The sequence below is a fragment of the Plectropomus leopardus genome, chromosome 4 (genome assembly GCF_008729295.1).
Source record: "Plectropomus leopardus isolate mb chromosome 4, YSFRI_Pleo_2.0, whole genome shotgun sequence".
NCBI classification, from domain to species: domain Eukaryota; kingdom Metazoa; phylum Chordata; class Actinopteri; order Perciformes; family Serranidae; genus Plectropomus; species Plectropomus leopardus.
The window spans coordinates 31940885-31964283 of record NC_056466.1 but is presented as its reverse complement, the minus strand read 5'-3'; the positions used below and the strand labels follow the sequence as shown (position 1 = coordinate 31964283).

The following is a 23399-nucleotide window of genomic DNA, read 5'->3' as shown; positions in this document are numbered from 1 at the left end:
GCAGTGAGTTTGTCAACACATTCCATCCATTGCATCATGCAAATTACGTGCCACTCTTTGGCCTGTGAATGTTACAGCATCCTCTTAACATCTGTTTCCGTCACTGTGAAGTAATGAGATCTGAATCGAATTTCTTGATAACTAACGACAACAGAGACAATGATGAGTGAGTAAGATCTGCTAATTGAATAAGTGGTACTTGGTCAGAAACAGTTTAAGAAACATGAGTGTAGGAGAAATACAGTTGGCTGAAGAAAATGCAAAAACACATATAGCCCTGTCTAGAGCCAGTGTTTGGTTATTCCATTCTCGGCTACTGTAGAAACATGTCACACTCTGATGAAGAAGACCTGTTCCATATGAAGATATAAACCGCTCATTCTAAGGTTATGAAAACCAAAAAAACATACTTCTTATTTTACATCTTTTCAAATAATGTCCCTAAATACTACACTCTGGACCTTAAAATAAAAACCTAAAAATGTCCCAGTATAACCACAAGCTAGCCATTGCAAAATCAATTATCAATTGACTGCTAAATAGAGCATTATTTTTATGTCTTTGGAACATCACTAAGTTTTCATGGAACACTTTTTGTACCTTTCATATGTGTGATAAATCAAAGTTTTTCATAAAACATCAAGATGTAGTCTGAATACATTACTGGACCAAAATTTTTGATTTACGTTTTAGTTTTCAGTGACAGAGTCAAGATGAGCACAGACCTTTAAGCCCTCTTGTTTTGGGATCAAAATGTATTCTAGTTCTTTGAGAATCATCATTATAATGTTGATAAAAAAGTAGGTTTTGATTATAAGGAATTTGATAGGTGCACACAATAAACATATTAAGAGGAAATAAACAATAAAGTACTTTATAAGAAAATAACAAAATAAATAAATAATGTAAATATACAATAGTAAAAGTAGAATTAAACTATGAAAAAAGATACTATGCAAAATACAACAACAGGACAAATATGTATGATATGCACATTAAATAAGAGTGGTTCAAAGATTGATCCCTGAGGAACTCCACACATTTTGGTCTGATTTGAACTACAAGGTGAATCTCTTCTATCTCTAAAACTATAGTTAACTAGTCAACTAAATAATCAAGTTACATTTTACATCCATATGTGCACAGACATACTATATGTGGCCACAGCAACAGGCAATGCTTCAAATAGGGATCACACTGCATAAATTTTAAAAATGCTTCACACACATATGCAGCAAAAATCTATACAATCAACATAGTTTCAAGGTGATTACCCAAGATTAGTGTCACCAATTCAGTATTTGACCAAATGTCTCTCCTACTGTTCCTGAGTTATGCCTCTGAATAATGGCCAGAAAAGTGAAGAATGTTATGATATTAAAGTGCCCATTGACCTTTCATCACTTTCACATCTCAAGATGTCACATATTGCGGCTTTGCAGTGAACCTCCACGTCTACATATAACACTCTAGGTACCCTTCTGTGTCTGCTGTTGACGTTAAATGATGCCGTTACTGTGATTTTTAATACGAGTATGAACTATTCCTCACCACCATGGTGTGTATTCAGTAATAAACACAAAGAGTACTTTTCTGATCTCCTTAAGGGGAAAAGGGGACACATACAAGCAGCGCAGGAGCAATGCTGACTCATAGTCTTGACTCTGCATGTGGTTATTTTAGACAACAAAAGTACATTACAACCAATGCAGGGACATCAACAAACGCACATGCTGGAAAAGATGGTTAGGATTAGGAAAAAGATGCACATGGTAAGGCGTAGAAAAAAAAACATCACGGGAAACAAACACTGGACTCCTGCATGAAAGTCTGGCGTTTGTTGGACCCATCCACAGCCCCTCCTACCTGCCCTACAGGGACTATTGTGCTCATTATATTGCATCGTTACTTGCAGCATTTCAACCTGATGCCATCTAGCTGCATATTATGTGAACACGACGGGTTCCATCCAGCCGTGTTCTCAACTGACCACACCTGTTCACATATCATGCTGTTGTGGCATCCAGCCACCTGGTGGCGTATTATAACACTGCATATGGTTCTGTTGGGCCACATTCTCAACTAACGCAATCCAGCGGCATATCATACGGACGCAAAAGGTGGCTTTTGGTGTTGGGATCTTACACAAAAAGCACTGCAAAAGTGGCTGTATTTAACGACTTAGGAGTGAAAACAGGCTGGCACTACACAAACTGATCAAGTTTTTTGCTTTTGTTATTTCCCTGGTTTGGTCTGTTAGTGTGGAAAAATAAATAGTTGTCTTTGGCTCTTGGACTCATCACAAGTCACATTGCAGCAGAAAGTGGGAATATGAGAGTGTTGCTGACAGCCGTTGCTACACAGACCAACAAGCTTATGCCTCTGAATGAGAGGCTGGAAAAGGCACAGAGCTGCAGACTAGTGAGCTGACTCTCAGTGGAATCAAAGTGACAAGCAGCCCTTTGACACTAAATGTTAACATTGAAAATGATTTCTGAGTTTTTAGGGAGACTCATTTGAACACTTTCACCAGCTTGCTGCTGGTCACAATTCCAGCGGTGAGGATCACAATCATGATTAGCAGTGCCAGGCCACGCCGTAAAACCAGCTGCTTTAATGACAGAGGGTCTCCCACTGTAGTGGTTGTGAACTGTAGAGGACTCTGGCCTGAATCATGCACTTCCAGGTCTGCGTCATCCTCCTCAGCACTCACAGATCTGGAAAGAGTCGTACTGACTTGTGCCTGGTTTTGACTGGAGTCTAAGAAGGAACGTATAGTATTAACATAAAAACTGTTAAATAAGCGAATGACTAAAAGCAGGGATGTATCATTTAATGACAGTAAGAGCATGAGGACGGTGCCTTTACTCACCAGTGCCTTCCAACTCAACCATCTCCTTTTCTTTTCTGATCTCCACTCCTGCTCTCACAAGAGCCTAATCAGAGACATTGAGAATAGATGCTGACATGCATTTTAACGTCAAACACATCTTAACTCTGTAACACTCACACTAAGTAATACCTTGGCAAAACATTATACAACATTATAAACCACAGAATAGGCGGAAAAAAAGTATCACTTTTTTAAAAATCCAAGCACAATGCATGTAAAAAGAGCAAAAGTCAATGTGATATTATAGAAATCTTAAAAAAAAGTGACTTCATACAATAAAAAAATAAAAATCAACAAAATCAAATAGATACAAATGAAAATAAATCTAGTAAAATAAAAAATTATATAAAATGCATGGTGAAAAACAAATTGTCAGTGTTATTTAACTTCATAAAATAAATAAATAAACAAACAAAATACATATAAAAATAAGCAAATAAAATAAATAAATGCAAAGAAATACAAATAATAATGAATCTGGAAAGAAAATCTGTTTAAAAAATATGGTAAAAAATAGTCAATTAAAATTTACAAAAAAACAGAATTGTATAGAATTAGAGTATAATCAAAATACTAAATTTGGTTTTGCCGAGTTTACGATGAAGCAATTTGATGCAAAAAAAAAAAAAAAATGTAAACCATGCGGTTACAATGGCTGTTAAAGGGTTAAGACAACATTAAAAAATTACATAAAAACACTCTGACTAAATCTGATTAAGGTACCCACCTCTTCAGCAGCATTTTTCCAATCAAGTTTGCACAAGAATGTGATAAAAACAATCGCCTGCAGGGACACGCCAATGGTGAGTCCTGTCCATAGTCCTATACAAAAAAGAGGATGTGCTGTAATGGCTTTTCTGTCAGCTGAAAAGCAGAAGGCAATGAATATTTGTAGTCTGGTCTTACCTACAATTCCCATATTTGCTGCAAACATCAGGGACACACCTATAGGGAAGCCGATGAAATAGAACCCCACCAGGTTACAAAGAGCACCAACCAGTTGTTTCCCTGCTCCCCTGAGAACGCCTGCAGCCACACCCTGTCCACATCAAATACAGACTTTCTCAAATAACATTTTTTATGTGTCAGTATGTCTAAAATACTTTATGGCAGAGATACTCAACATGCTTTGCCCAAGGGCCACTTTTCTAAAATTATATGAGGCCGGGGTCCAGTTAATGATCCAACATTAGGCGGGTTTCCATTACAGTTTTTTGCAAAACTTAAGCGATATTTTCGAAATATTGATAAAACACAAATTCAAGATGACTGCATTTCCAGCGAATTCTCCTCTGGCGATAACATTCCAAGAAGCATGGAGATGGAGTTCAAACATTAGCAGCTTTATGCTCCCGTGTATGCGGGAAATGCCATGTATGTATGAGGGATTTCTTGGAGGTGATAGTCCACGATGTCACAGATTGCAGATTCAAAACTTCCACTCAGCTTCTGAAGAGTTATGCAATGCAATAACATCTCTTGTAACGAGTCTTTGTTGTATATCATGTGACCTATAAAAATGAAAAAAAGTGTTTCCATTGCAGTTCTGCAAAATATTTTTTTTCAAATCGCCTGAAATACCACCTCATGCTAGCATAAAAACTTTTGTGCAGTAAATGGGAGTTTTTTCGATATTGATGTCTTTCCATTCGGCACATTTTATATTCGCAATTTCAATTTGCGTAATTTGAGGGTTAATGGAAACCCACCTTGTTACAATATTTATCACTACATATAACACATACATTTGCTCTTATCAACCTTCTGCTGTTTGCTGTCCTCACTCATCTTTGTGATCCAGTCACCGCAGCCCTGCGCAAGTCAGGTGTACACATGGCTGTTTCATAGATTTGAGGACATTTGGGTTCAGCCTGGACCTCCATCAGGGGGCCCCCTGGCACTGTTCCTCAATTTTTATGCTTTTTAAAAAAAATTTGCTCTGGAAACTTATTAACATCCAGAGCACAAAAGAAGTGTGAATCAATTTGTTTTCATTATGAATTAGAAAATGGTCGGCAGGCCACCCGATATTCTATGGCAGGCCAGATTTGAGCCATAAGCTGAGTATCACTGCTTTATAGAATACATGTATTAAAAAAATAGTTGTGCATTGTATCTCACCGCAGTGGCATCGCAAACATGCATTAAACCGAATATGAGCATGACATCAGCAACTCTCCGAATGATGTCTCTACAAAAAAGCAAACAAACATTCTTGTTAGATACACAGATATTTACAGACACTCATACCTGAATGTGAAAGTCAAAGACAAGGGAGGGTTTTTTTGTTATATAGTGAAGGAATTCCATTAAAAATCATCCCTATCATCAATCAATAAAATTAAGACAAAAGCTGAAACTTAGACATTGTCATCCCACATTTAGCTTTTTAACCCATTGAAACCTGGAAGGTCATTGGTTTTCTTTTGCTGTATTCATCCTCCATTCATCAGCATTGAAACCTTTGAAACATTTAATTTCTTTCAGAAACATCAATCAGCAACTTGGCATGAAATGTCACGCCAATGGAAAATTAAAAAAAATAATAAAGTGAGAAGAAAATGATTGGAAAAAATGCTCTAAAAAGAGAGAGAGGAAATTGATAGAATATTACAGAATAACTAGGGAAAAATACAAAGAAAACTTTATTTATAACTATAATAATTGAATTAAAATTAGGTTACTAAAATATATATTTATTGTTTTTTAAATCAACCTCAGTAATTTTTTGCTAACTTTTGGTTAATTTCTTGTGAAGCTGCTGATTTCTTCCAGTGTTTTTAAAAGAAATCACGCTAATTTGCTTATGTTACAAAGGGTTCATTGTGTAACTTATTTTTCAGTCAAGTAATAGAAATACACAATTATTAGGCAGACTCTGGAGACATGGAATGAGCAGAGTTCTTTAGTGTTTATTTCAGCATCACCATTAACGAAATGAAAGACTTGCTGAATACCGTATAACTGAGCCTCATTTAAAAATCATAGTTTGGCACTTGTGAGTCAGCATGATGATGCAAGACGATGAACATACAGTAGTTGAGCAGTCTGGATAGCATGATGACACCAAGCCTGCTATGGCACACAGACTGCTACTAAAGATCCCCTAAATACATATTAGTTTCTGTCAGTGCTGGACGGTGAAATTTATCTTGTCAAAGAGTATACTCACTGCTCTGATGTGAAAATGTATCCAATGACATATCTGGCACTGCTGAGACTGGCTCCAACAAAGCATGCAATGATGACTGTTAGAACAGAGACACAGAAACAGCATGTGTTATTTAATATGTTGAACAAAGAACAATGGAAGACTGTAAGACAAGAAATTTCAAGAGAGAAAAGATGATCAAAAAAAAGGGGGGGGGGGTGTGTTTTTCACTTACTGTATTTCTATGTTTTACATTGTATGGGGTTTTTATTTTTAGTTGATGTGACACCTGGTCAAATGAATGACATATATTCTTCATGCAAAGTGGTAGCCCATACATCACTACCACAAATACTACTACCATTTGCTCAGGTGAAATACCTGTACATATTTATTTAACCCTTAGGAACTGTGATTTTGATACCAATTCCATTCTTCATTTCTGGAAAATTGTGGCTGTGTTCATGCATATGACATTCATTTTGGAAAGATTGTGTATCTTTGTTTAATCTTGGAATTTCCAGCTCAGCTCCTACAATAAGTCTAAAATACACTGTGGAAACTAAATTGTTACATTCAAACTGTTAAGTGCAAAAAAGACGCTACTGAAACCCATTCAAACTGAACCCACGGTCATCAAAGCATAAAAACATGCATTGTATTATTTCTGGGTGTCATTCTGGGCTTTTGCCCTAGAATTTGTCATTTTTACTTTTTTCTAAATGACATTGTCATTTTGACCATATTCAGCATATGGAGAAAATACATGCTATTTTCACTAGGTGCAGTGTCACAATCAATGTTGCTGCTAATCATTGACATATTCCAGGCTGTGATCATAAAAAAAAAAATCTACTTTGCATGTAGTATTTGTGTGTGTGTGTGTGTGTGTTTATCATCTAAAAAAAGTAGTGGCATCGTAACAAAAACCTGGCATTTAAAGGCTTAAATTTCTGAAAATTAATAAATATTTGATATTTGTGATGCTGGTTTAAAAAAATAAACTAAATGAAAGTATAAAATCATATAATTGTATGATATTTTTAGAGCCTAAGTTTAAAGGGCACATTTTGTGTGCAGAGCAGTATGAGTGTATTTGGCACTGCATAATTTTGCAACATTTTTTTAAAAATGTATAAAAATGAATGTTGATGCTAACCATTGACATATGCCAGGCTGTGATCATAATAACAACTACTTGGCATGTATTATATTAACAATAATTCATTTTTTGTGTTTTTTTCACATGTTTGTATATGTATATGTATAATATTTTTTAGAGCTTGATTTTGAAAAGCACATTTTGAGCACATAGCAATACAAGTGTGTGTAATATTAAAGCGGGCCCTATGTGTTTATGACTTTATGTGGTTATAATGCAAGCAACATGTACAGTGTGGATTGGGTCTTACATGCACAAATGATGGGGACTTTGCAAGAAAGCTTAGCCTGCTCTGTGTTTCCTGCTCCCAGAGCATTCCCAACTCGTACACTGGCAGCCACGGAAAATCCTAGTGGGAACTGTGAAAGAAAATTACACAATGACAGGGATTATTAATGTGTAAATACACTATTTTAGATTATAATAGTATTTGAAACAAATACAACCTTGATTCCAAATATCCTGGGACACTGTGCAAAAAAAACAAAAAAACAAAAAACAGAATGCAATAATTTCTAAGTCTGTTTTGACTTATATTCAACTGAATAAAATAAAAAGATAAGGTATTTGATGTTCAAACCGATAAACTTTTTTTTTTTTTTTGTAAATTATATAAACTTGTTGAATTTGATGTCTGTAACATGTTCCAAAAAAGTTGGGACAGGGGGAACAAACGACTGGGAAATTTGGGAAATACTCAAAAAACACCTGGAACATTGCACAGGTTAACATATTAACTGGTAGAAGATTAACGGATCATGGCTGGGTATGAAATGGGCATACTTAAAAGGCTCCGTTGTTTACAAGCAAGGATTGCCAGTTTGTGAAAAACTGCGTGGGCAAGCAGTCCAACAGTTTAAGAACAACATGCAATTACAAAAGATTTGGGGATTCAACCATCTACAGTCTGTAATATCATCAAATGATTCAGAGAATCTGGAGATATCTCTGCAGGTAAGGGGCAAGGCTAAAAACCAACATTAAATGCCCGTGGCTTTCGATCCATCAGGTGACACTGCCTTAAAAACCAACATGATTGTTTGAAGAATATTACACCATGGGCTAAGAACACTTCAGAAAAACACTGTCAGTAAACACAGTTCATCGCTGCATCTACAAATACTGGTACAGACTCCGTCATGTATAGCGAAAGCCAGATATCACAAAACATCCAGAAACAACGCTGACTTCTCTGGACCCGAGTTCATCTGAGACGGACTGACACAAAGTGGAAAAATGTGCTGTGGTCTGATGAGTCCACATTTCAGATTGTTTTTGGACATCATGGACATCATGTCCTCTGAACTAGAGGAAAAGGACCATCCAGATTGTTACCAGCTCAAAGTTCAAAGCATCTGTGACGGTATGGGGGTGTGTTAGTGCCCATGGCATTAGAGGTAACTTGCATATCTATGAATATAGTATGAATGCTGAAAGGTACATACAGGTTTTGGGGAAACATATGCTGCCATTCAGACAATGCCTTTTTCGGGGACGTCCCTGTTTGTTTCAGCAAGACAATGAGACATATTCTACACGTGTTACAACAGCGTGGCTTCGTAGTAAAAGAGTGCAGCTACTAGACTGGCCTGCCTGCAGTCCAGTCCTGTCTCTAATTAGAAATGTGTGGCGCATTATGAAATGCTAAATACGACAACAGAGTACAGACTGCAGGACAACTGAAGTCATATACTACACTTCAGTTGTGTATACTAACAATTCTCAAACAGCTCCCTAACACTGTGTGTTGAAAGAGTGTTGAAAGGAAGATCTAACACAGTGGTAACTATATTCTGAACATTAATTATCCTATCTGCACTGTATCCAAATAACTATAGGTCAAAAAGGATTTAGAAATCATTGCAATCTGATTCCATTTATGTTTCACAAAGTGTCCCAACGTTTTTGGAATTTGGGTTGTTCTTGCCTTAAAGGAATATACTGGTTATTTTTTTTATTTGCTTTCTTGCAGAGACTTGATTAAATGAATGACACTACTCATGTCTCATGTCTGTACCATTAGCGAATTTGTGTTTCCTAGGATAGCGAGGGCATGGCCAGCCCTCCTCTGCATCTGACTGTCACACCCTGACATTCTTACTCTGACCCTAAGGCAACAAGTATCAGCAAAAACGGAAGGGCGAGTCAAGCCTTCACCGCATTAGGAAAAACAATTAGTATTAGTATATATTGCTTTTTTTGTCCAAAGGTAACACAATCCATCTACTAGTGATTAACACTGTAGTGCTGCCAAAAATGACAAACTATTCCTTTTTGTCCATGCTATTGTTATTCATATGTTGTAAAGAAGGTGAGGCTCAGTTGAAAAAGAGTCAATGTAAGATATTTCTGTGCACCAATCACAATCAAAATTTGATGATGCTGCTTGTGTGCTTTTGAACCAAAAATTTTAAACTTCCACTTACTACACAAAACAAAACACAATACTCAATACATCTAGAAAGAAAATATTTTTTTGTTTTTTTTTGTTTTTTATTGACGGCTACACATCCCAAATCATCATTTCATGGGAGCAACCACCAATACACTCTGAGTATCTCTAACTACAAGGCTTGAAAAACCAATGAGGAGTTACCATGTAAGCTGTAATGCACAGCTGGTATGCTATGGACTGAGCTCCCAGCTCAACCTCGCTGATCACACCGGCTAGCAATCCTCCGACTTCAAATATCCACCATGATAGACAAATCATGAGCATACTGGGAATGGCCAGTTTGACGAAGGGTCCCCACTCCTGCAGACAGTCCAGTGACCAGCCTGTGGGTCAATGATGTGGAGTTACAGACTGCAAATTAATTAAAAACCAAACACTTGAATGCTCATAAAACATGCTCAATTACAACACTATAAAATACAGAAGTGCTAAATAGGGATAACAACGTTTTAAATACTGTTAAACATTTTCACCATCAAAATCATGTTACAGTCATTGCAAAATGGAGAAAAGAACTGACCTCCCCATGTGGCCTTATGCAGACCCCTCCACCAGATGTAAGTGAATAAGAACACAGCCAGCAAATACTGTGAGATTGCATTAGCTGCAGCAGATCCACTTCAGCAGGATCATGGAGAACCAGCAGGTTCAAGAGACAGAGTAGTGAAGGAGAACAAGGAGAAATGACTCATTTCCTGATAAATACCCACAGGTTGACTGTTACAGTAATCTGTGCTTCATATAGTTTCTTTTCAGATTGTTATTGACACTGTGCCTCAATAATATAAGCCTAAACTAACTGACACAATAAAGAAACCCTTTTACAATGTAAAAGTTCTCACTAACAGAAGATAGTAACAAATTTGCAATCGAAATTTGAGAGATTGCATGAAAAATTCTTAGATCTTCAACTTAAACTTGTAAAAAATCAAGCAGAAAACGCAGCGGTTCAAGTTATTATGATGAATTGGAGTGCTGGGTCAGATGGACAGTCAGGTAGAGGTTAAAGACTAAAATGATACCTTGTTGATATTCACTACAGCTGCAATTGACATAAGCAGGAATATTGATATTGACAATGCTAAAGACTGAGTATTATAGTACATTAATAATTCATTCCATGTTATTAGGATTTTTTTAAACTCACGCGACTCCCAGCTCCAGAGGATAAAGGAAGACGTAGTTGATGATTACATTGAGGACATTTCCAATCACTCCGGTTATGACCTGAGGCCACATTATTCCCTGTAACCCACAGCACAGTTTAATGTTGATAACATCAAGTGTTCTTCAGCCATGGTTATATTTCACATCAATGCCTTGTATCAGGACACTGCACCTGATTTTGAAGATACCTTCCTTCTAACTGGTACATAAAAGTTGCCTGCAGAAAGAGACACACACAAGATTTCAACAGTGTTAATTTGGGATAGCTTGATTTTAGCTTGAGCATAATGATTAGGCTTGGGTGGAATCATGGTGTTTCGGTATGCCAGGGTATTTAGGAATCCTATGTCTTTGAATATATCATATATACAGGCCCTTTTCTTTCTAAACTAATTGTATGTCGTGCACAGCACGCACCACCAGAGCTCAGTCTCTGCTCTCTGCTGATGAAACAGGCAGCTGAGTCAAAAGACACTGTGATACCTAGTGGTGGACGGAGAAGTTACAGAACTGTAAACATCTGGCGGCCAGCAGGCAGAGAGAGACCATGGGTAATAACAGTGTGTTTTTTACATGAATTGAATGAAGTTTGTTTTATGATGAATACATCTTGAGAACATCTTGTCTTAACATAATGTAGGCTTATACTGTGTATTGTGCATAGCACTGCGCACTTACAACAAATATGCCGTATACCCCGGTAAAATTTCAGGAAGGTATGAAGGTAAACAACATTACATACTGCCCAAGCCTGATAATGATTATATAACAAATAGACACACACATTTGCAACATGTTGAACAAAGGATTGGGTTATATAATAATATACTGTATAAGGTGAGAGGATAAAGATTTGTGATTCGTCAATATACAGGATTGACCAAACACAGACATTTTGTTTTTTATGTACAATTGGTTTCTCATTTGAGTTTCTTCAAAATCAATAATATGATAGTATTGCAATATAAAATAAGATAAAAGATTTAAACTGAAAAGACCTTGACACAAAGGGTTGGGAAGGAAAACAAAGTTCACCAAACTCACCGGCAAAGCAGGCATGAAGATCTTCACATACAGCTGGGAGAGACTTCAAGCAGAAAGACAGTGTGTATGTCAAAAATATGTAGAACTGAATGATAACACTAAATATGGTTTTATACATATGAAGCTACCAGTAGAGGCAGAGATATCAGCGTGAGCACAGGTCACTGTACATGTAGGCTAACAAGTCATAAAGTGATTCAGAGCCGATCAAACTGTCAGCATTGCAATCACAAACTCCATTCTCTGCTCCACTGCAGACAAAAAAAACTCACCCTGGGGACTGACCTGGCAACCTCTGGGCTCCATCTCATAAAAAGCTAAACACAGTTAGAGACTAACTGGTGAACATAAGTCCCATTTCCACCAAGCAGGTCGGTTCAGTTCAGTTCTGTAAACATTTTTTCCGTTTCCATTACAAAAAGTTGTGGACGGTACCAAATGAACCAATCCTAACCATCCTCATTATTGGTCACCCTCAACAGAGTTTAATACATGACTATTCTGGCACAGACATCTACTCGCAGGTGAGATTTAGTCACATGTGGCACATGGCGGGTGTTAATTTCAGACCCCGCTGACAGTATTTACTGTGATTTCAAAGCACAATAATCACTCAGGATTATCATGAAAATCAAAAATGTGAATGACAATATTAACTGTCTGGGAATTTCACCACAATTGTCGTGATAACCGGTAACTGTTACATCCCTACCCCTCTGCTTGGGTTACCTAGCACACAGATCAGGAACTAAAAGGTGGAGCTAGAAACACTGCAGTGCATTTATTGGTCAGTAGAGAATCAACACTCTGCTCAGGGCTGAGCTGTGGCTGCTTTCACCACTGTTCATACCGTGACAAGTTTTTCTGCATTAATAAACTTTCATTATAAAATAAAAGGATGTTTCAGCCTCTAGCAGTAGCTGGAGACTACGAAAAAAGCATTTCATCCACTAGGCCAACTGCCAGAAACTTTTAAGGCCATTGCACTGTAATCTTACTCAATGATAAGCTGAAGATCAGCACACCTTAAATTTCAATACAACAACTTTGACCACTCCATCTGTTTTTGTTGTCTCTCTTGAATGACATATACTTTAAGTAATGAACAGATCTTTCACCGCTTAGAAAATGTATATTAATTGCAACCAGATTATGTGATCTGCATATATTCCGATTCTAACTTGGAGAAAAAAAATTAGGCTGAGCGTTGTTCCTGGGCGCTTTGGCATCTCTAAACCCCAGCTCGATAGACAAACCCGCTATTTTTAAATATCCCATAGAGATAGACTCTCACTCCAGCCTGCTCTTGTTTGTTCTTAAAATGTCAGCATGCAGCCCTGGTCTGAATATGATAAACAAGGTGCACACTTCAATCTGTATCAAGGGGGGGAAATCAAATGCTGGACAGAGCAGTAAGTGACAACAACCCAGCCAAAATTTAAGAGTACTGTCTGTGGGGAAAACGATAAACTGATCTAGGGTCTAGGTACATGTTTATAGGGGCTACTTTTGGTTCCAAAGGTACTATACCAAAAGCTTCTGGTGGAAACACAGCTATAGTGACGCGTTAAGCAGCTTAAGTCAGATATTTTTCTCTGGAGTTGGTGAAGATTAGTGATGCAGGATATTGGATTTTTTTTTGCCCATAGCAGATGTGCCAATATAAACAGCCCATTTGGCCACTAACCGATATCGATTTTTTTTTTTCCCTACCTCATTTTAATGATCATCAAGTCTCTTCTGTAGTGGAATTAACATCATATTATGCCAACTCTTATCTTATCATGATGGCCCACCAGCAGATGGAGACACAAAATACAATGCTTTTGAAATGTATGTAATATTCATTCATTGTGCAATAATAAGAAAAATACTTACTGAGGGTTGTTGTTTTGTACATGTTCACTTTATCAATAAAAAAAACATTTGTGATATCGGCAAAAATCTGCATGTTGGCTGATTACAATGTTGCATTTTAAGGCCAATATCTGCTGAAACCCATGACATGCATCCCAGTGAGGATCAAACCAGAACTAAAAGGAGAGTGACATGAGTTGTATAGGAAACCCAACCCGTTTTACTGGGCCTTGTTTCAAAGAGCAGATTTAATAAAACTCTGAGCCTAACCCTGAACTCTGTGTTGATGAACCCTGAGACGGAAAACTCTGGGTTTTAATTTCCCAAACTGGCTGTCAGTCTGGATAAGACCACATGTACAGTAGTCAAGTCAAGTCAATTTTATTTATAAAGCCCATTATCCAAAATCACAATTTGCCTCAGAGGGCTTTATAGCATACAACATCCCTCTGTCCTTAGACCCTCATATCGACTTAGGAAAAACTCCCCAAAGTGGGGGGAAAAAATCACAGAAACCTCAGGCAGAGCGACTGAGGGATCCCACTCTCAGGACAGACGAACGTGCAATAGATTAAATAAAAACAATTAAGTTACAAAAGATGACAAAATGAAAAATATAGCAAAGAGAAAGATAGCAAGGATTTTTTAAATTAAAAATTGACTAACCTGGCAACCTCTGGACTCTGTTTGGCAGCAAGTAAGAGATTTTCAGTGTTGATGAGAACAGCCCAGCAGGGGAAACAGGCCAGCAGCAGAATCAGAACCCCCCTCTGGAGAATCACTCCCACACGCTTCAAGTTTCCGCTCCCATACGTCTGCATGAAACAGGCAGATAAATAAGTGGAGTGAACAACACGGATCATGCTACCAAGCAAAGGCATGAACAGGCCAAGAAAACAAACTTGATACAGAAGCTCAATGTGCAGCAACCTCTGGAGAGGACACTACCTGAGATATGAGAGTATCACAAGTGGACGACAAACCAGTGCCAATGGAAACACCAGTTACATTAACCACCTGCAATTGACAAAAACATTATTAATCAATAAAATTTCAGAGGGCAACAACAATAAACAGGTGTTGATGAGCTCAGAGGCATGTCTCCTCACAACAGCTGCCAAAGATACTCCTGCTAGTTGAGTTTTCCCCAGGTGACCACAGAACACCATGCTGATGATACTGATCATGAACACCATCAGCTGGGAAAGGACCTGGAAAGCAAAAACAAACACAATATCCTTCCTCATTTTCTTGTTCATAGAAATCTCAGTGTACATATAAAAAAATGTGTTTGTATTGAAAGAGTAGTTGAAACACAAGTTGTCACAGAAACTTCTAATCACACACTAAAACCTTGACCAGAGTGAACAGGTGTGCTGCAGGGCTGCAGGACTGCACAGCATATTTATCCCCTTGTCCTACATATTGTAACAATGTCCGGCATTTTGATTGGCAATGGCTCTCAATGTTTTTCTGCATACTTTTCGCTGTTTAATTACTTTGAGCGCTGAAGCTGAATTCATTGTGAGCTACTAACAATAGAGGGGTAGCACAAAAGAAACAAAAGAAGGAGATAAGCATGTATGTGTCCTGCTACTAGCAAAAGAGACGGTTCGTTATCCGCTACATTACCAGCAAAGTCACACGATCAGAAACAGGATAACAAGTATGCAGATGAAGTTACACGATGCTACTAAACTGTGTTGCTGTGGACTGACCAGGTTATCACATGGATGTATTAAGAAAGTATGGATACAGCCTTGGACGTGGGCCCCCGTTCATTCCTATCACAACTGCTCACTGGTGCATGAAACAAAAAAAAGCTCTTTTTCGGGTACAGAATACCCAGATAAACGGACCCATAAGGCTTGCACAGGACAGACCTTCTCGGGTAACTTCTGCCGGTGGAGCAACTGACTTCTGGTTTAGCGCCTCGCTAGCTTAAATGGTACAAAAAATGTATTCCTGCTGCTCTTTTACACTTTCCAAATTTTATCGAACTGGACGGCTTAAATCTAGATTGTGAAATGAGTCATTTTTCGGGGGGGGTTTGATGCTCACAAAAAATGATCCACTGCTTTACACTTTAATCTCTTTACCAATGTAAGTTAATGGGGAAAAGTCTTTCTGGGCCAGTGGGCATCACGTGACAGACTCAAACAGTGTAATTCCACTTTTGGCCTCTATGTAAAATTTGCATCAGAGCCTGGCGCACTTCCTGGGGGCTTGGGGCATCATAGCGGAGTGCTTGTTACTCTTCTTCTTCTTGTGTGTGTTTGTGTGTGTTTGTTATGTGTCCTTTGCATATCTCAGGAACCATGCATCCCAAGCCCCCAGGAAGTGCACCATTGGTTGATGCAAAATTTAAATAGTGGCCGAAAGAGGAATTACACTGTTTGAGTCTGTCACGTGACGCACACTAGCCCAGAAAGACTTTCCTCATTTGCTATATGGGGAAAGAGATGTTTGTAAATCAGTAAATAATTTTTTGTGAGCATCAAAACCCCCATAAACGTCTTCTGTCCCTGTCTGGATGTAAACTATCCTATTCGATAACATTTGTTAAGTCCAAAAGAGCCCCAAGATTAAATTTTTTAGACCGCCATTCAAACTAGCCGAAGCTTTATCCGGAAAAGGGTCACTCTGCCAGCAGGACTTAACCGCTCAGCCGCACTCGGCAGCATTCGGCAGCATTCGGCTGCCGTTAATCTCTACTACACATGCTCTATGGGCCAGTAGACCCGAATATTTTACACATTTCTAAACCCGGAAAAATATGCCATTGAGCAGCTTTAATAGGAATGAACGAGGCTCCGCCCCCACTGCTGTATCCAGATTTATGATAGATCCATGGCTCATCCAAACTACCTCACATGTGGCAGGTGTATTTCTAGGGACCCAAGCGTGTATGTTGTCGAATTTGATGCAATTAAATAAAATAAAGTTAATAAAGTTGGAAAGAAAAACACGGATTTGAACTTCCTGGATCATAATTTAATAATTTAATTCCGTCGGTCACAATAGTGGCCACAAAAAAATGTTTTCAGTTTGCTCTAAAAATGTTACTGAATTTTGTTTCAATGCATTTCCGGCAAATACTGAAATTATAGTCTCAAATGAATAATGTGCAATGTCACATGTTTGGTGTAAATTGTCACATGACCAGAGCAGTTCTCTTCCTGGTTGTATGTTAACATAAAGATAGGACAGAGATTTTTGGCACACATATTCTTTAAGGTGTCTAGTATTGATATGTGCATTTGCAATAACTCATCTTTGTTCAGTGTTGTTATAAAGTGAGTGAACATGTTGCCGTGAACATGGCAGCAACAATAGTAAGCGGTGGATAACACAATGCATCTACATTTACTTACAAATGTAGTTATTTACAAGCCTGGCTGTTTAACGTCATACTATGAACTTATGCAAGCAGATCATGACAGGAACTACATTATCAGTGATGATGACCTCCGACTCACCGCCCTTTTATCCCATCATCCACCCCGCTCCCCAACCCCTGTCCACTGTTGAGAATGAAAAGCAAAGGCCCTCTACCCGCCAGAGGGTCCAGTCAGAACAGCGAAACTCAACTTGCTTTGCCTGGGGGCCACTTTTGCAAAATGACAGGAGGCGTGGGGTCAGTCGCAGCAGCCCCATATTGGTTCCTAGGGTTTTAGGACTTTTCTTGGATTTTAGGACATTTCTCTGACTGTAAGACATTGGGGATGTTTTTGGGATTTTAGGAAATTACTATGATATGAGCACATTTCTTAGACTTTGGGACTTTTCAAGAATTTTAGGACATTTCTCTGAATTAAAGCACATTTCTAGGATTAGAGACATTCCTAGGATTTTAAGACATTTGTAGGTTTTTAGGACATTTCTTGAACTGAGGACCTTTCAAGGATTTCAAGACATTTCTCGAATTTGAGGTAATTTCAAGGATTTGGGGACATTTCTCAAAATTTATATGATTTCTAGGATTTTAGAACATTTCTCAAATTTTAGAACATTTCTCAAATTTTAGAACATTTCTAGGATTTTTAGATGCTCCTCAGATTTTAAGACATTTTTAGGATCTAAGGAACTTTCCAGGATTTAAGGACATCTCTAGAATGTCAGGAAATCTCTAGAATGTTAGGACATCTCAGGGATTTTATGACAGCTATTGAATGTTGGGACATTTCTACTATTTTAGGACATTAAAGGCTTGGCTAGGACCTTTGTCAGGGGGATCCTCCACTGGCACTTTTCGATGAAGAAGCTCAAATTTGATGCTGTTTTACGCACTCTGGCACCTTATGTATACTAGGGCTGCAACAATAAAAGCAATAAAATCGATTATAATCAATTATTAAATGTGCTGGAAAAGAATAAAATTATCGATTCGTTGTGTCGCGTGATTAGTGCGTCACTCACTGTGTGGCAGGATTGTTAATGTCACATGCAGATGGAGAAGCCTGTGTTTTGAAGAGGCATGGCTGAGGCAGAGAGGACGTTTTGTACGAAAACTTCAAAAGTTTGGGAGCACTTCACATTATGCAAAACAAGGAAGCGTGTTAGCTGCAACATATGTAAAAGTGACAGAGCCTGGCACAAGAGCACAAGGGTTATGATGTAGCATTTAAAACGAAAGCGAAAGTGAGGGAAACAAACAAATCACAGTTGTGCCATATCTGCAGAACAGTGTGGACTTAATCTGGCTGGTTGTCTTTTTCTGTGTTTTAGTTGTGTTTTGCTTTTTTATTATTTTATCTATTTGTTTTTTACTATCTTATAGCGAGGTGGTCTTACAGCAACTGAAATAAAGACTGCAGTGGAATTACTTGTATTTGCCGACTCTAAGAATGAAAAAGTAGCCTTTCAAAAAACACTCCCACGCAGTCAGAGACCATTGTTCAATAATTACAGCCCAGTGCGATAGGAAGTCTTACCACCGGAGCAGCGAGTTTGAGGAGTTGTACCATCTCAATCCGGTATTCCGGCGGGATGAAGCCTCCGGTGCACTTTAGGTAGCCGTCACCGGTGTTCCGTGCAGGAGCTGCTGCAGGAGCTGCTGCAGGAGCGTCCATACCGAATCAGACGCGCTGTAAACGGGCTGATATCTGCAGCTGCTCCTCTGTGTTCAGCCTCGGATCCTCCACAGGTCTGTCACTAACATAGCCGGTAAACAATTGTAAAGGAGAGGGCACACGTTTTGGGGGACAGACTGTGCAGAGCAGTTCTTCAGAATTGGCTCCCGCCTCAAACCGAAACGGAATGTGCCTGGTCACGGGTCTACATCATGGCCTGACGTGAGCATGTCATCAGGAAATGAAGACAGCAGAGATCATGCTGGAGGTAATGTTACAATAACGGTTTCTGCAGAATGTTTTTACAGGAGTGTTTGATCACCGGAAGGAGAAGGCAGCGGGTCATCTCCACATGTCCCGACCGTCACCGTGGATGTATTATAGGGAAGTCTGGATACAGCCAGACCATAACTCTGCTCTTGTCTGGTGAGGTGACGTAACGCCGACGAGCAGCGGTAACATCACGAGACCAAGAAGAGACGCCTGCTGCTGCTCTCGTGACTCCTCAAAATCAGATCAAAATGAAAAACCAATTTTATATATATGGGCCTATAGGCTATCTCTCTCTCTCTCTCTCTCTCTCTCTCTCTCTCTCTCTCTCCGTCAGTGGAACCATCATGTCATGCGAAGACAGTCGTGAATATGGAAATAAAAGACTATATTTTTTTAAATAATATTTATAATTTTGTATTATTATCATTGCCTGCTTCACAGAATGAACACACAAAAAAGGCCAACCAGACAATTCAATATAAAAGAACATTTAAATACAGTTTCAAACAAACAAACGGGATTCAACAATTTTAATTTAAAAATGGTGGGGATTTGAGATCCTATTAATTGATATATCAACACAATTTATTTCTGCACCTTTTGGGCCTCTGACATCAGCAAAAAATCACAGCCTGTAGACACAGACTCCCAAAAAGATATTGATTAACCCAAATCTTTCAGTTTACCCTCTTTCTATGTGCGTCTATGTTATGTAACAATACTTATAAGATATCTATAATATGCAGTAGGAATGAATAATAGAAAAGAGGGTAGACTGCAAATTCAGGCCGGATTTGCTTTAACACTGAGTTCAGACCATGTTATTCGATTGGACAAAAGGGGGATTTATATAACAGATTAAGATGTATGCGTGCAGCTTTATATATCTGACAATGAATGTGAATACATACTTCTGTTTTTGTGTGTACACAGTTATAGTTGTGAATCTACACAGAGCTTTATGCATCTGGCCCCTGGTGAGCGTGGTCCTCCACAGCTCAGTGCAGACCTGGGACTGATCTGAGCCTACAGGTTTGGGGGAATATTTAGGATTTACACAAGACCCTCACACAAAGAATGTGCCATGTAAACACACACTATCTGTGTTTTCCATACTGACCATCTCTTAGATATCGATCATCTTGTAAAGCAAATCATCCACCAATCGTCATGCTTCCGTGAAGATGCTTTACGAGTGAAAGACCATCCAGTTATTTTTGCACCACCTTAAGCAGGTTTTTCCCTTGTATGAGAAGCTCTGTTCTACTGCCTCAAGTTCAGCATTGCACGTCATGTATGTCTTTTACACTTTATACTGGCAGAATACAACTTTTCAACATTATAAACATTTTAAAAATCAGAGGAAGAAATCTGACTTCGCTCATGTTGGAATATCCAAAAGCCTTATGAGCAAATTAATTTGATGTAAAAAGTAGGTGCCTGTGCAAACGCAGCATCAGTCATATTTGGTTGTGTTTTTTGGGGGGGATTTGCAATATAACTTTCTGAGTAATTAATCCAAAATAGAATTAAGTACTTCATAGTATAGTATTTTGTCCAAAATAGGGTAAAAAAGTCACAGTATAGTACATTGTCCAAAATTGCATAAAAACGTTATAGTATGACATCCAAAATAATATGAAGTCATAATATAGTATGTCTTCCAAAAAACCATCAAAAACTCATAGCATTGTATGTTAACAAAAATGGCAGAAAAATGTTATAGTGTGGTCTGTCGTCAAAAGTAGGATAAAATAGTCACAGTATAGTATGTTGTACAAAATCGAATAAACTAAATAACATTTTTACATGTTTTGTCTGGAGAGGAGTCTGACGGAGCGTAGAAGATACAAGTGGCTGAGCAATAAAGAAATTGCGAAAAGAAATTCTTGTCATTGTTTTTAATGGTGGAAGTTTGGAAGGATTACAAAGCAAGAGCAGACGTCATCATTCAGTCATTCACAGATAAAATCCCTGATGAAACAACGATGCATTTTATGGCTTATCACAGCATGCTACGTGAGCACAGATTACGAAAAAAAAAGCTTCCATTTCCATTTGTTTGGGGCAATTTTCTCTTGGAGATCATGGTAAAAGTAGGCTACTTATAATCTTTTCTGTTGCAAACTGGGGATAAAATACAGGAAATTATAGTCTGTTGCAATCACAGGGAACAAAACAGGACAAGGTAACAAGTGTTTCATTTGCCATTATCAATACATATACAGAAAACCACTCACTGTAAAAACAAACTATTTGTTTTGAATTAAAAAGTTAGAGTTCAGGCTGCCTTAAATTTTTAATTTGACTGAATATGAGAAGACAAGTTGAATCATTAAAACACTGCCTCAATTTATCCTCTCAAATTCAGTCAACTTAAAATTTCAGGGAGCCCGTACCATAGCTTTTTTTTAAGTTAAAATATTTAGTTTCTTCTTACAGTGCTGTCACTGTACCAATAAATTGTGTTCCCAGTACTGCAGTGGTGAAATTGTTTCTGAGAACTTGAATTTCTCCAGTGAACATGCAGGTCCGGTGAGTGTCAATCCCTGTTATTTGAAGAAACATTCCAAGTGAAAAAATGCTGTAATGCGACAGCTTATTCACAATAATAAGCTTTACGTAAATAAGTGTTTTAGGCTACATGATATTGTGACAAATGTGTTGAGTTCAACGGACTCCAATGAGAGGGTGTAAACCAATACTAGATGTTCTCTGAGATCCTCCCACTCAAAATGTTAATCGAAAAACTGAAAAAGCACATACAGATAGCCAACAGTGCTACACACTGTAATCCTGCACTGCTCATGTTCAGTCACTGGTTCCCTAGTGGTGGCCATACTGGGAAATCTGGAATTATAATGCACTTAGTGTAAGGGACATATCAGCCCATGTCCTTCCTGACTGTCCCCAAACCTCACAGAGAGGTGTGCAGCTTTTTATGATCTTGAAAAGCTTGAAGATTGCTTGAAACTTAAGATTCTTATAAAATGATGTAATATACCATAAATATCTTTTAGGAAGTCTCATTAAGCCTCATATAGAGAACAGACAACAACATCATGGCACAATGCATTCTGGGCATTCTTCAGGGCACACCTCTCCTAAGGAGAGAGAAATCCAGTATGGTGGGTGGCGGTATGCACCTGATAGTTGGTATTGCAATTTGCAAAAAAATGCATTAAAGAAGTCCAACAGCAAGTGCAACATGCTGTACCGAAAGAAGCCGAAGAAGGAAGCAAAGAAGCGCTACTTTGAAAAATTACAGGAACTAAATGGCTTCGATCAGTGTGATAACAAAGCCAAATGCAACTTTTTGTGGAGTAAGCACCTACAATTGCAGTTCAGAAATTATGGAGGTTAGTAACTTAATGGTCAATAAGCACACACACCTGTGTCACCACTTAAACCTCAAGAAAACAACATATTTTGGTAGTTTCTGTCGTAGTGATTAACGTTAGCTGTAAACATGGAGGGTATTTAGTTTTTTTTTTTTTTTTAATCATTTGTTTGATATTAGTAACAACCAAAGAAAAGATAACAGCGTAGAGGAACTAATGGCAAATACTCACTTGTTTTTACTTGATGTACCTGTGTGAAAATGCCTCGTCGGTATATGTTGCTGAAGTTTGTTTGTCTTACAACTGCTACCCATGATGTAACGGGACACCTCTTTGTCAAGTCAACAACCTGAGATCCATTGGTTTGCTTTCACGCTGGAAGGCTAAAAAATAATAAGTCACACTCCATTTACGATGCGCACTCCACGCAGGTTGCAAAATCTGTTATGGCAGTTGATACTGCAGCAAACATTCACAATCCCTGTAAGTTTTCAAGCTGGATAAACTCAACAGCATCTTCTTCTTCTTTTAGGCTTATTGTCAGTTGGCCAACAATGTTTTGGTAATTACTGTCACCAACTGGTATTGTACTCGTTCTCTAAAACAGCTTTTGTGCCAAAAGTCCCAAAATGCTTTGCAATGCTCAATACGGCTGACGTTTTGATCCTATTCTCTATTGAAGTGAGATTCTTGTTCTCAGTGTACATGTACTACAAGTACTAAATAGAAAAAAAGAAATAAATGTATGGAAAAGAATGGTGGTTGAAAGCCACGTCACCATGCACTGGAGGGTTCAGTGTTTCATCTGGAGGTGAAGAAAAAGACTGTGAACAAATAAATGAGAGAAAAGCTAGCAAATGTATTACATTTCCATAAATCATACTAAATGTCTGTACAAAATGACAACAAATTGAATGTGCAAAGAGCTGTATCTCATCCAACGGTTGTTTCATAAAGTCACATAATGTGCATACATCAGCATTC

General features: G+C 38.2%; 1 protein-coding gene across 2 annotated transcripts; it reads right to left on the bottom strand.

Moving 5' to 3' along the window:
- Positions 1-951: 951 nt before the first annotated feature.
- On the bottom strand, positions 952-19168 carry LOC121942571 (multidrug and toxin extrusion protein 1-like). Of its 2 annotated transcripts, none has more exons than XM_042485819.1 (16): positions 18664-19168; positions 14839-14940; positions 14678-14746; positions 14396-14544; positions 11873-11915; positions 11001-11045; positions 10809-10906; positions 10182-10279; positions 9803-9984; positions 7457-7565; positions 6066-6141; positions 5015-5084; positions 3800-3932; positions 3621-3715; positions 2873-2936; positions 952-2760 (listed from the first exon to the last, which is right to left on the bottom strand). In XM_042485819.1, the coding sequence occupies exons 1-16, from the start codon at positions 18799-18801 to the stop codon at positions 2513-2515; spliced, it is 1719 nt and encodes a 572-aa protein (XP_042341753.1). In that variant the 5' UTR covers positions 18802-19168; the 3' UTR covers positions 952-2512. The 2 variants fall into 2 exon arrangements, 1 of the variants encoding a protein (XP_042341753.1); XR_006105813.1 differs by having other exon boundaries at positions 2727-2760; positions 3804-3932.
- Between the last annotated feature and the right edge of the window lie 4231 nt (positions 19169-23399).

What these genes read in the sequence shown, in the direction of transcription:
- LOC121942571 (XM_042485819.1), bottom strand. Translation starts at nt 18,801, where the DNA reads ATGGACGCTCCTGCAGCAGCTCCTGCAGCAGCTCCTGCACGGAACACC. An exon ending in GAAGGTATCTTCAAAATCAG is followed by an intron (nt 10,907 to 11,000) that starts GTGCAGTGTCCT and finishes TGTGGGTTACAG; the next exon opens with GGAATAATGTGGCCTCAGGT. An exon ending in TGTGCATTACAGCTTACATG is followed by an intron (nt 7,566 to 9,802) that starts GTAACTCCTCAT and finishes TTTCTTTCACAG; the next exon opens with TTCCCACTAGGATTTTCCGT.